A 12040-nucleotide genomic window follows, 5' to 3' on the forward strand; every position below is an offset into this window, starting at 1 on the left:
ATCACTTGATTCATTTTTTCAGGATATATTTCAGATTATTTACTTAAACTTTGTGTGTGCCAATAACAGTTCAGTCAGGTTGGATGGTGAACGTTGGTGGACAGCCATTTTCAGGTCTCTCCAGAGATGCTCAATTGGGTTTAGGTCAGGGCTCTGGCTGGGCCAGTCAAGAATGGTCACAGTTGTTCTGAAGCCTCTCCTTTGTTATTTTAGCTGTGTGCTTAGGGTCATTGTCTTGTTGGAAGGTGAACCTTCGGCCAAGTCTGAGGTCCAGAGCACTCTGGAAGAGGTTTTCATCGAGGATATCTCTGTACTTGGCCGTATTCATATTTCCTTCAATTGCAAGCAGTCGTCCTGTCCCTGCAGCTGAAAAACACCCCCATAGCATGATGCTGCCACCACGTTTCACTGTTGGGATTGTATTGGGCAGGTGATGAGCAGTGCCTGGTTTTCTCCACACATACCGCTTAGAATTATCACCAAAAAGTTCTATGTTCATCTCATCAGTCTAGAGAATCTTATTTCTCATAGTCTGGGAGTCCTTCATGTGTTTTTGAGCAAACTCTATGCGGGCTTTCATATGTCTTGCACTGAGGAGAGGCTTCCGTCTGGCCACTCTGCCATAAAGGTCCGACTGGTGGAGGGCTGCAGTGATTGTTGACTTTGTGGAACTTTCTCCCATCTCCCTACTGCATCTCTGGAGCTCAGCCACAGTGATCTTGGGGTTCTTCTTTACCTCTCTCACCAAGGCTCTTCTCCCACGATTGCTCAGTTTGACTGGATGGTCACGTCTAGAAAGACTTTTTGGTGGTCCCAAACTTCTTCCATTTAAGGATTATGGAGGCCACTGTGCTCTTAGGAACCTTGAGTAATGAAGAAATTCTTTTGTAACCTTGGCCAGATCTGTGCCTTGCTACAATTCTGTCTCTGAGCTCCTTTGGCAGTTCCTTTGAGCTCATGATTCTCTTTTGGTCTGACATGCACTGTGCGGTCTTAAATACAGTTTGTGCCTTTCCAAATCAAGTTCTATCAGTTTAATTAAACACAGCTGGACTCCAATGAAGGAGTAGAACCATCTCAAAGAGGATCACAAGGAAATTGACAGCATGTGACTTAAATATGAGTGTCTGAGCAAAGGGTCTGAATACTTATGACCATGTGATATTTCAGTTTTTCTTTTTTAATAAACTTGCAAAAATTTGTACATTTCTGTTTTTTTTTCAGTCAAGATGGGGTGCAGAGTGTACTTTAATGAGAAAAAAAAATAAACTTTTTAGAATTTACCAAATGGCTGCAATGAAACAAAGAGTGAACAATTTAAAGGGGTCTGAATACTTTCCGTACCCACTGTAATTTTTTTAAGGGTGTTTCTGATTAGAGACAAGCAAATATTTAAATATTCGTTTCGGATTACAATCGCCATTTGTAATCTCCAATGTAATTGTTGAATATTCGCCGAACATTTCTAATTGCCATTGGATTCAATGGGTGCCAAAACCAAAAGTATACACAACACCTTCAAAAGGGACAAAAAGCAGCCAAAACACATCAATTTAGGGGCAGGCACCAGGAAAGTGCCATCAATTGACCCAGAGTACAAGTAGTATAATTCTTATTATTTATTATTACAGCGCCATTTATTCCATTGCGCTCTACATGTGAGAAGAAGTCACTGACTGGTACAAGAGCAGAGAGGACCCTGCCCGTGAGGGCGCACAAACCGTCAATAAGAGATGGGTGAGGATACAGTAGGTGAGGGTACAGCTAGTCGAGCTGCGGTATTCAGGGTACAGCTAGTCGAGCTGCGGTATTCAGGAGACAGGGTTACCGTAGGCGAGAGTCTGATATGTTAGGGTACACAGTTCAAGAGTAGAAGGGATGAACGAGAAAAATCTTGTACGCGATTGTGGGAAGGAGAGAAGACGGGAGTAGAGAAGGAGATCTTGTGAGGACCGGGAGACTAGGTCACAGATATATGGAGCAGACAGGTTGTGGATGGCTTTGAATGTCATGGTTACGGTTTTGAACTGAAGTCTCTGGCCAATGGGGAGCCAGTGAAGGGATCATAGATTGCAATCTTATAGATTGCTGGAGCCAGTCCACAGTAAAAAAGCAGCCATAAAGTGTCCAGGAACCTTCCCACAGACTTTTCTTAGCTAGGGCTGCTTCTCGGCAGAGTTGGACGGGCCCACCAGAGACCTGAAGACTCCTCCGGTTGGCCATGGCCTCTCCTTCAGAAAGTTCATAGTGCCAAGGTGAGGTTGTAATTATGATTGAGGTCACCATCTCCTTAGCTTGCTGCTGGTACTTTTCTTTGGGAATCAGCTTGGCTCCAACCAGCCTTGGATATTTCCAGTGAATTATGGCACGACGCCGTGGTATTAGCAGTGCCCCCAGTACCACTAACGAAGCCGTCCACAATTTCCTTTTCTTCTGCCCAAATACATTAGTTTCTCAAAAAGGAGCTGAAGATACTGAGTGGCAGTAGGTGCAAGTTTCTTCAGCATGTTAGATATCAGAGGGAGAACAGAGAGGGCAGCACAGTGGCTCAGTGGTAAGCACTGCAGCCTTGCAGCACTGGGGTCCTGGGTTCAAATCCCACCAAGGACAACATCAGCAAGGATTTTGTATGTTCTCCCCGTTTTTGCATGGGTTTCCCCCTCAGTAAAAAAGCAGCCATAGAGTGTCCAGGAACCACTGACACACTGCTACAATCGATAAATGGAGGACAATATTTTCCACGTTCACTACAAATGGCTTGATTTGTCAGCAGTTATATGTGATGCGTCTGACAGAGAACCACGTTTTTAAATAGCAGGCCTATATTTTACTAATACTATTCTTCAAAAACCTAGTGTCAATAGCTTAACCGACACACTGCAACAAAATGGAAGGCAGAAATGGCTGATTTTGGAACAGTTATATGTGATATGTCTGATAGAGAACCACAGTTTTAAATAGACAGCCTGTAATTTACTAATAATATTCTACACAGAGACCTAGTGTGAACAGCTTGACCGACACACTGCAACAGAATGGAAAAGGAGGCCAATATTTTCCATGTTCAGTTCAAATTTCTGGATTTTTATTACGGAAAATATAGAACAGATCTGGCTGTATTCTGCAGTGCTAACAATCAAATGGAGCAGAAAGTCATAAGCTACTTACTGGTAACGGGATTTTTCGGAGACCATGACAGCACCACGAGAGAGGGGATCCGCCCACCATGGACAGGAAACCTACAGGCTTAAAAGGGGGCAGCCTTCCCTCTCGCCTCAGTTTGGATTACAGAGCATTGAGAGGACCACCAGGTTAGTAGACATAGCAAACAACCATAAAATAATATTTTAATACAACACCAACTAAGTGTGAAATCTCTAATAAATAAGGAGTGCTCCCACAATGTGAAGGTAGGGAATATAAGGGTGCTTTCATGGTGTCCGAAAAATCCTGTTACCAGTAAGTAATTTATGACTTTATTGGTCGACCATGACAGCATCACGAGAGAATTGCAGAGATGAAGAAGTATATGGAGGGACCACAGCCTGGAGCACCCTTCTCCCAAATGTGAGGCCAGATGAAACACCCAAATCCAGTCTATAGTGCCTATAGAAAGTAGACTGAGAAGACCAGGTAGCAGTCTTACATATGTCTTCCATTGAGACACCCGTCTTCTCCGCCCACGAGGTCGCCACTGCCCGGGTAGAGTGAGCCTTCAACCCCTGTGGTGCTTCCCCACCGCTGGAAGCATAAGTTAGAGTAATAGCCTCCCTAATCCACCTAGCTATGGTGGACTTAGCAACCTTAAGCCCCTTTCTAACCCCTTGGTAGGAGATAAACAAAGAACTCTCTTTCTTGAAAGCCTGGGTGACCGAGAGGTACCTAATCACATATCTCCTTACATCGAACGTATTAAATTGGGCCTCTTTTTGGATTAGGGCAGAAAGAGGGTAAGACTACTTCTTGGAGTCTATGGAAATGGGAAGCTACTTTAGGGAGATACGCTGGGTCAGGTCTAAGAATTATTCTATCGTCCAGAATCTGAGTGAAAGGTGAAGCCGAAGACGAAGCCTGGAGATCACTGATCCTCCTAGCTGATGTTAGAGCTATTAGAAGCGCTGTTTTAAGGGAGATAGACTTAAGGGTTTCTAAATCTATTGGTTCAAAGGGCAAGCTGGTTAGTGCCTTTAGAACTAAATTTAGATCCCAGGGTACTAATTTGCTTTTGATGACTGGCCTGGATCTAAACATGGCTTTGATAAAGCGAGAAACCCAGTAATTGCCCGCTAAGTCGCAGTTATATAGGGCACCCAAGGCAGAGACTTGGACCTTTAGGGTACTTGTCGCCAACCCCAACTCAAGGCTCTTTTGTAAAAACTCTAAAATTTTACCAATTGGTGCCCCCTCACCAACTGTAGAACCGGAAAAAGAAAAAATTTCTTCCAAGTTCTAGCGTAAATTCTAGTAGTGATAGGTTTTCTACTACGCATTAGTGTAGCTACTAGGTCCCGAGAGAACTCTTTACATTCTAACAGTGACCTCTCAAGTTCCACACCGTCAAGTGGAGGCCAGGAGCTTGAGGATGGACTACTGAACCCTGGATGATGAGATCCGGAATCTCAGGCAAGACCCAAGGATCGGAGATGGACATGTTCCTCAGGCATGAGAACCAGGGCCTCCTGGGCCAAAAAGGTGCGAGCAGAAGAACCCTCACCTTGTCCTCTCTGATCTTTCTTAGGACCATGGGAAGAAGATTCAATGGGGGAAAGGCATAGGCCAGGCTGAAATCCCAAGTTACTTGCAGGGCGTCCACTGCCAGGGGATTTTCTCTGGGATTTAGGGAACAAAAGAGCGCAGTCTTTCGATTTAGTCTCGTGGCAAAGAGGTCTACCACCGGAGGCCCCCATCTTTGGACTATTTGGGAGAAAATGTCCTGTTTTGGTTCCCATTCTCCCTGCCTCAGAAGTAGTCTGCTTTTATATTTTCTTTTCCTTTGATGTGGAGGGCCGTTAAGGAAAGGAGATGACATTCCGAAATCTGAAAAAGATGATCCGTCACTCTCATCAGCGATCTTGAATGTGTACCCCCCCTGGTGGTTCACGTAAGCTACCGCAATCCTATTATCTGAAAGGATTTTAACGTTTTTATCGTGAAGGAAAAACAAAAAATGATTAATCGCTTTATCCACTGCTAACTGTTATTTAGCGTTGGAGGAAAGACCCTTTTCAGTATCTGACCAGGACCCCTGGGCTACCATATCCCCAATATGGGCCCCCCACCCACAGGGGCTTGCATTGGTGGTAATTATCCTAGTGACTCTAAACACCCAGGGAACCCCTTGAGATAGGTTCGCCTCATTCACCCACCACTGTAAGGACTCAACTGACCGGGGTGACAAGAATATTCGTCCTTCAAAGTGTCCATTTAACAAAACTTCATTAGGTAGAATGTCCCACTGTAGAACCCTGGAGTGGTATTGTGCCCACAGAACCCCGGGAAGGCAAGATGTCAGGGTATCAAACAAGAACATTGCTGCTCTAAGGGACATGACCGGGTTTGATATTGCTTTATCTACCAGAATCTTAACCTTTTGTTTTTTGGCTTCCGGGAGGTAGCATACTTGAAGATCTGAATCCAGCATAATACCCAAAAACTGTTGAATTTTCTAAGGCACTACCCTAGATTTTTCCAGATTCAGAATCCGGCCCAGGTAAGGGATAATTAAAATATCATGTTCCCCAACATGAGCCATGACCTCCTCTATAACCTTAGTAAATACCCGGGGAGCTATGGCCAGACCGAATGGCAGGACCCTAAACTGGAAATGTTTAATCTCTCCATCTATGATCAAAGCTACCATAAGGTATTTCTGTAAATCCTTATGTATAGGTACATGATAATAGGGGTCTTTTAAATTTAACACTACCATTTAACAGCCTGAAAAAAAATCAACTTTATTGTTGATTTTACGGACTCCATCTTAAAAGGTGGGGACTATCAAAAACTTTCAAGTTAATGACACACCTAAATGAACCGTCAGGCTTAGAGACCAAAAAGAGAGGCGAATAGAATCCTAGCCCCCTTTCCGATCCTGGGCCTTCGGCCTGCGGTCTTCCCGTTTTTCCTGACCCTTCTGCGGTCTTTTTCGTAGAAATCTTCTTCTATGGAAAGGACATTCATAAGTGGGAACAGACAAGCTAGGGAACCCTTTCTTCTTGTCACTAGGTTTATCCAGAATCTCATCCAGAACAGGCCCAAAAAGATGTTCCCCTTCACACGGTATAGTACAGAGTCTCGTTCTTGCCTGAATATCACCTGGCCAACATTTAAGCCACAGGGCTCTACGGGCTGCATTGGACATGGCGGCCGACCTTGCTGCCAACCTGACAATCCGTGGAGACATCCGCCAAGAAAGCAGCTGCCCCCTGTAAGAGTGATATATCTGATAATATCTCTTTCCTGGGTGTGTTATTCTTCAGATGGGATTCAAGCTGGTCCAGCCATACCATTAGAGACTTGGCTGTACAGGTTGCGGCAACCGCCGGCTTTAAAGCCCCAGCAATTGTTTCCCAGGTTCCTTTGAGAAAGGGGTCAGCTTTCCTGTCCAAAGGGTCCTTAAGAGCCCCCATATCATCAAAAGGAAGGGACGATAGTCTACATGCCTTAGCTATGGCCACATCTATTTTGGGGCCTTCTCCCAGGAGGAAGAGGCAGAGTCTTCAAAGGGGTATTTTCTCTTAAAGAAAGGAAAGAGAGCACCCTTTCTCTCCGGTCTTTTCCATTCTCTATGTATCGGGTCCTGAAGTTTATCATTAAATGGAAAACTTCATATTTTGCTTTGCCCCAGCCTCCAGAAGATTATGTCCTGGATGGATTTCTCTGCTCTGGCATCTGTAATGCCCATAGTTGAGAGAAGCACATTAACCAAACCATCAATCTCGTTAAGGGGAAAACAATGTTGACCCGCACCTCTGAGGAAGCGGATGATGAAGAGGCTGAGTTGTCAGAGTCCAACTAGTCAGAGTCCAACTCATAAGTCGACGACAGGGAGTCATCAGGGGCTGGGGAGATCTCACAGTCTGTATCCACCTTCCTCTTAGCTTTTTTTAGAGAGGATTTTACTAATTTCAGACTTGACTAAGGTTTTCAATCTCGAAGAAAAACTAGGGGTCTCATCTACTAGCGTCTGATTGATACAGGTGTGGCATCTCAGCCAGAGGTGTGGTACCCCACTCTCAGGTAAGGAGGGAGCACTACCCGGGACCCAAACACTCACATCCAACACTACACCACTCCTGAGGGAGGGTTCAGATAGCTCCTAAGGGAGAGCACAGACCCGGTCCCTGTCTGGAAGGTGGAACTAAGTAGAGGAGGTGGGTGGAAGAAGTAGTTTAAGGGAGCACTGAAGGAAGAGTATAAAAGAAGGGTAGAAACATCTATAAGTGGCTATTCCTGGTTCCAGTCCTTGGAGCAGAAGTTCAGTGAGTGAGGAGAGGGGCCCAGTCAGAGAGGCCCAGGAGGCGAGAAGACCGGAGCAGTGAGGAGGGCTCCAGAGAGAGAGAGGATCCTAGGGGCACAGGAAGAGCGGAGTCCACACGTGCACCCGAGTTCATGCTGACCGTGAAGGGATAAGGTCGCAGTAGGGGACCGGCCCCAGACTAGTGGAGGACTGCAAGACTCAACTAGCAAACCAGAGGTTGCGGTATCTTCAAGTGCCGTAGCCAAACAACCACACACATTCGCTGAAAAGGTGGCCATATAGGACAAAAGGGGACAGACAGGACGTCACCCAACAAGGCCCACGGCTACTGGCTCGGGACACTGTGTGAGGCGTAGGGCAGGAGGGCGAGAGCCAGCACAGAGAGAGATGACCCGGGAAAGGTACACAAGAAGGGGGTCCCGATCAAGTGCACCCAAGTTATCTGAGAGTTGGCTGGATTACTTCCCCGGAGGACACAGGACTCGGTTGGCTTTTATAACATGGTTAGCAGTTGTAACCTGGAGCACCGTAAAAACTGAGTAAAAAACTTGAAGACTGCACCCCGCTATGTCCTTGACTTAATTGCTGCGTCACCTACCTTGCACTACACCACCATCTATAAAAATCACCTAATTAACTGCCCTGGGGGCTAGCTCTACTCGTGGAGAGATGAACCATCTCTGCTGCGTCACCAACGGCCCCAGTGGATCTGAACAGCAGCGGCGGCCACCTATAGCCGCATACCACGGGTGGCGTCACAAAACTTAACTTAAACAAAAACCCCAAAAACTTAATTCCCCTCTTTTCTTTATTCAATAGAACCGACCGGCCCGGCTACCAAGTACCTCACGGTCCCAGGGGGCGCGTCACAGGGTTGCCACAATTTTTTGGGATAGGAGTCTGGAAGGACGGTGTTACACAATGCACATTGAAAACGCTTGGTTTTGGATGCACACTTCTTCCCGTTAAAAAAAATAGAAGAGGAGAAGGGATACTCCATTACTAAGTGAACTTTCTCGAAGATCACTTACCCAGGCGGCTCAAAGGGCTGGTACCGGTTTGGAGGAAGGACCTCCCAGCCGGGGGATATTCCCTGACAGCTGAAGATTCGTCCATCCTGCTGGAGCTATGATTACTGGACCTGGACCCCAAACCTCGCTTTCCTGAGGACCGGGCATTACCAGTAGCTCGAGGGTGACGTGCCTTTTGAAGCTCCCCAAACAGCCGCTGAGATGGTGAAGATGGCGGCTGTTGAACTTGCTGCTGCTGCTCACTTTCTCTCTCCATGATAGGGAGAAGTGAAGCTGGGAAGCCTGGAACAACGGTGCTTGGGCAGTTAAACAGTAGCACCTGTTCCACCCTTACATCAATTTTAATTACATGTTACTGCACAGAGAACGCCGAGACGCTCCAGCGGGATGATCGGCCTGTCTCCCCAGGACGCAACCGCTGAACCGACGGGGATGCCACCCCAGACAGGGGCACAGGCCCCCAGAGTATCCAGAGCCATCCTCTGCCGGGTGTCGATGGGAATGTAACCCCACGCAAGCCCGCCATCATCCGCAGAGTGTTGGTGGGCCTGCAACCCCAGATAGGGGCCCAGTTCCACTGCAGTCTGGATCAGTCCAGGGGCTATTTTGCTATTAGGTAACTATTTTCTTTTAGCACAATATAAACATTTGCTTTTACCAACTTCTAGCAGCAGAAGGAAAGAATAAAGATTTATCGTCGCAACAGGGGATTTTTAGAAAACAAAACCCAAGTAGAAGATGTACATCTTTTATTAACTCTGATGTTTCTTAGAAGACCAGTTTGTGTGGATACATTCCGTTTGACAGATAAAACATGGAGCGCAGGTATCCACGAAGCTGGGGCTCTTTCTTGATGACGGACAGGAGCTGCGAGTCAACAAACTTCTGGTCTGCTTTGCGCTGTTGTGTGACTGCATATTTCTAAGGAGCAGATGAAACAAGGGTCACTTACAATTCTGAAAGCATTTGTGTAGTTTGCACACTTCTACAGGATGCTCAAACAAGACATTAACTTACAATTCAGATCAATTTGCAATTACACTTTTCATCTTCATAAAATAAATAAATAACTCAAAAATAATTTAATTGACATTTAAATCAAAGTACCAAAAAGACAACTAAACGTTAAAGGGAAACTGCACTCAAATGCTTTGACATTTTAGAGACAGGTAAGGACATCATATTGGTGTCTGAACTGAATCTCCTGCCCCTTATAAAAAACTTAAGTTAATGGAAATCTTACAACATTCCAAGCGAAGGGTTGTCAATCAATAGCACTTTAGTAGTGTAGTGTTATAGTTCCAGTAATGGAAATCTAAGTGGAGACTTTTCAGTCTGGTATTCGTGGTGGTCTAAGCTTTTGGTCTTCACTCAGTGGAGGTTTGATACAATTTTGCTTAATCGCTCAGTGGTCATGTGAAACAAGTATACTTTAAAAGAACTTAAAGAGTAACAGCAGTTTTAGTTTTTATTTCCTAAATCAATAGTACACATGAAAATAAGCAACTTTGTAATATATCTTATCAGAGAAATCTGCTTCTCTCTTAAATGATCATTATCAAAATTCTCAATTCTGAGGTAAAATCTGTATTCAGTGAAGACAGACAGACTTTCCTGTTACTGAGATAGAATCTCATCAGTAGCAGCTGCCATCTCCTATCTAGATAGTAAGGGGGGAGCTCTGCCTGCAGCTCCTCCCATCTACATAGCATCTCATCAGTAGCAGCTGCCATCTCCTATCTAGATAGTAAGGGGGAGCTCTGCCTGCAGCTCCTCCCATCTACATAGCATCATCAGTAGCAGCTGCCATCTCCTATCTAGATAGTAAGGGGGAGCTCTGCCTGCAGCTCCTCCCATCTACATAGCATCTCATCAGTAGCAGCTGCCATCTCCTATCTAGATAGTAAGGGGGAGCTCTGCCTGCAGCTCCTCCCATCTACATAGCATCATCAGTAGCAGCTGCCATCTCCTATCTAGATAGTAAGGGGGAGCTCTGCCTGCAGCTCCTCCCATCTACATAGCATCTCATCAGTAGCAGCTGCCATCTCCTATCTAGATAGTAAGGGGGCGCTCTGCCTGCAGCTCCTCCCATCTACATAGCATCTCATCAGTAGCAGCTGCCATCTCCTATCTCAGTAACGGGAAAGCCTGTCTTCACTGAATACAGATTTTACCTCAGAATTGAGAATTTTGATAATGACTGATCAATTCAGGCAGAGAAAGAAGCAATTTTTTTCTGATGAGCAGTCACTTACTTCCTTCTCGGTGTCAAAGATCTCTCCCTCCTGGTGCTTGGGTTTTCTCAGCTTCTTCTTCTTGAAGTAGGAGTCAGTTAAGTGTTTTGGGACCTTGACTTTGGAGATATCAATTTTAGTGGATGTGGCAATGACAAATTTCTGGTGAGCTCTTCTGAGAGGAACTCTATTGATGGTCAGGGGACCTAATTTAAGACAAAGAAATATATAAAAGTTAAAAAAATTATATTACAATACAATAGTTTCTGATTCACCAAGACTGGCATTTTGTTAGTCAGTCTCTGTGAGCAGTGCTCTGGAGTAAGAGGTGCTAAATCCATTAAAACAAGAAAGCGCTCTTCATGAATTTTGTGACCCTGCTGGTCTATGACCCGTCCTCCTGTGATGTTCAATGATTTTGCAGAGATTGAATAAAAACCTCAAAAGTCACAAATTAGAGCAGGTTTACGCAAGTATCCTGACGACAACTGTGTGATGAATCGGGTGCACAGGATTTGGAATGCAAGATATTAAACATGACCATGAGAATTATAAAGTGTATAATATACTATTTTGGCTTTGTTCCATCAAGTTTATAGGAAAAGTGTCACTCAATTACAACATGACTGTACCCATGTTGTTCAGTACAGTGATATCCAGTGTACATGCTGGATCATACGATGTATGGCTTATCAGCACAAGGAAAAAGGTTCCCTTTAATTCAAGATTTCATTCTAGTAATTCTAGAGGTTTCAATCAGATAATATATTATGGACTTGTAGTGAGAAGAGCAATGTGACACTTACCGGATACCAACAGAAGACCAGTCTGAAGTTGCTTCAGGAAGACAACACGCTACAAGAAGAAAAATAAAGTTAGCCTTTTTTCTTTAATCCAGCAGGAGTCTCCTATGAATTACTATTCTTAGACATGAAATATACACCCCCCAAAAAATGTAATGTCAAAGTAATTGATGTAGCAGACAGTAGTCATACAATTTGATAATGTAACCAATTGCCTTACAGGCATTACAAGGTCAATTTCATAAAATATATTGCATGAACCCAAAAGGTACTGAATGGATCTACTCCTGGAACTGGAGCAGCTACCCAGACCTCTGACTACATGAAATTATTAATTGCTTGCTTATATAGCAACATGTTCTGCAGTGCTATACAGTCACTCACTGTCCCCATTGGGGGCTTAGAATCTAAAATCCTTTTTAGTAAGCCTTTAGGAGTGAGAAATTGCACAAACATGAGGGGAACATACAATCTCCTTGGAGATTTGTCTGC

At 44.8% G+C, this 12040-nt stretch overlaps 1 protein-coding gene across 5 annotated transcripts in view; it reads right to left on the minus strand.

The window, feature by feature from the left end:
- Positions 1–9243: 9243 nt before the first annotated feature.
- The window catches only part of RPL6 (ribosomal protein L6), a 566325-nt gene continuing 563528 nt past the window's right edge, over positions 9244–12040 (minus strand). For all 5 annotated transcript variants that reach the window (XM_073676361.1, XM_073676362.1, XM_073676360.1 and 2 more), the window contains 3 exons: positions 11552–11600; positions 10767–10951; positions 9244–9432 (listed from right to left, as the gene is read on the minus strand). In XM_073676361.1, coding sequence (XP_073532462.1) covers positions 9280–9432; positions 10767–10951; positions 11552–11600 — 387 coding nt within the window. In that variant the 3' untranslated portion in view covers positions 9244–9279. The remainder of the gene's footprint in view (positions 9433–10766; positions 10952–11551; positions 11601–12040) is intronic.

Source organism: Phyllobates terribilis, unplaced genomic scaffold (genome assembly GCF_046119375.1).
Source record: "Phyllobates terribilis strain yellow unplaced genomic scaffold, ASM4611937v1 Scaffold_1__5_contigs__length_1240528914, whole genome shotgun sequence".
NCBI classification, from domain to species: domain Eukaryota; kingdom Metazoa; phylum Chordata; class Amphibia; order Anura; family Dendrobatidae; genus Phyllobates; species Phyllobates terribilis.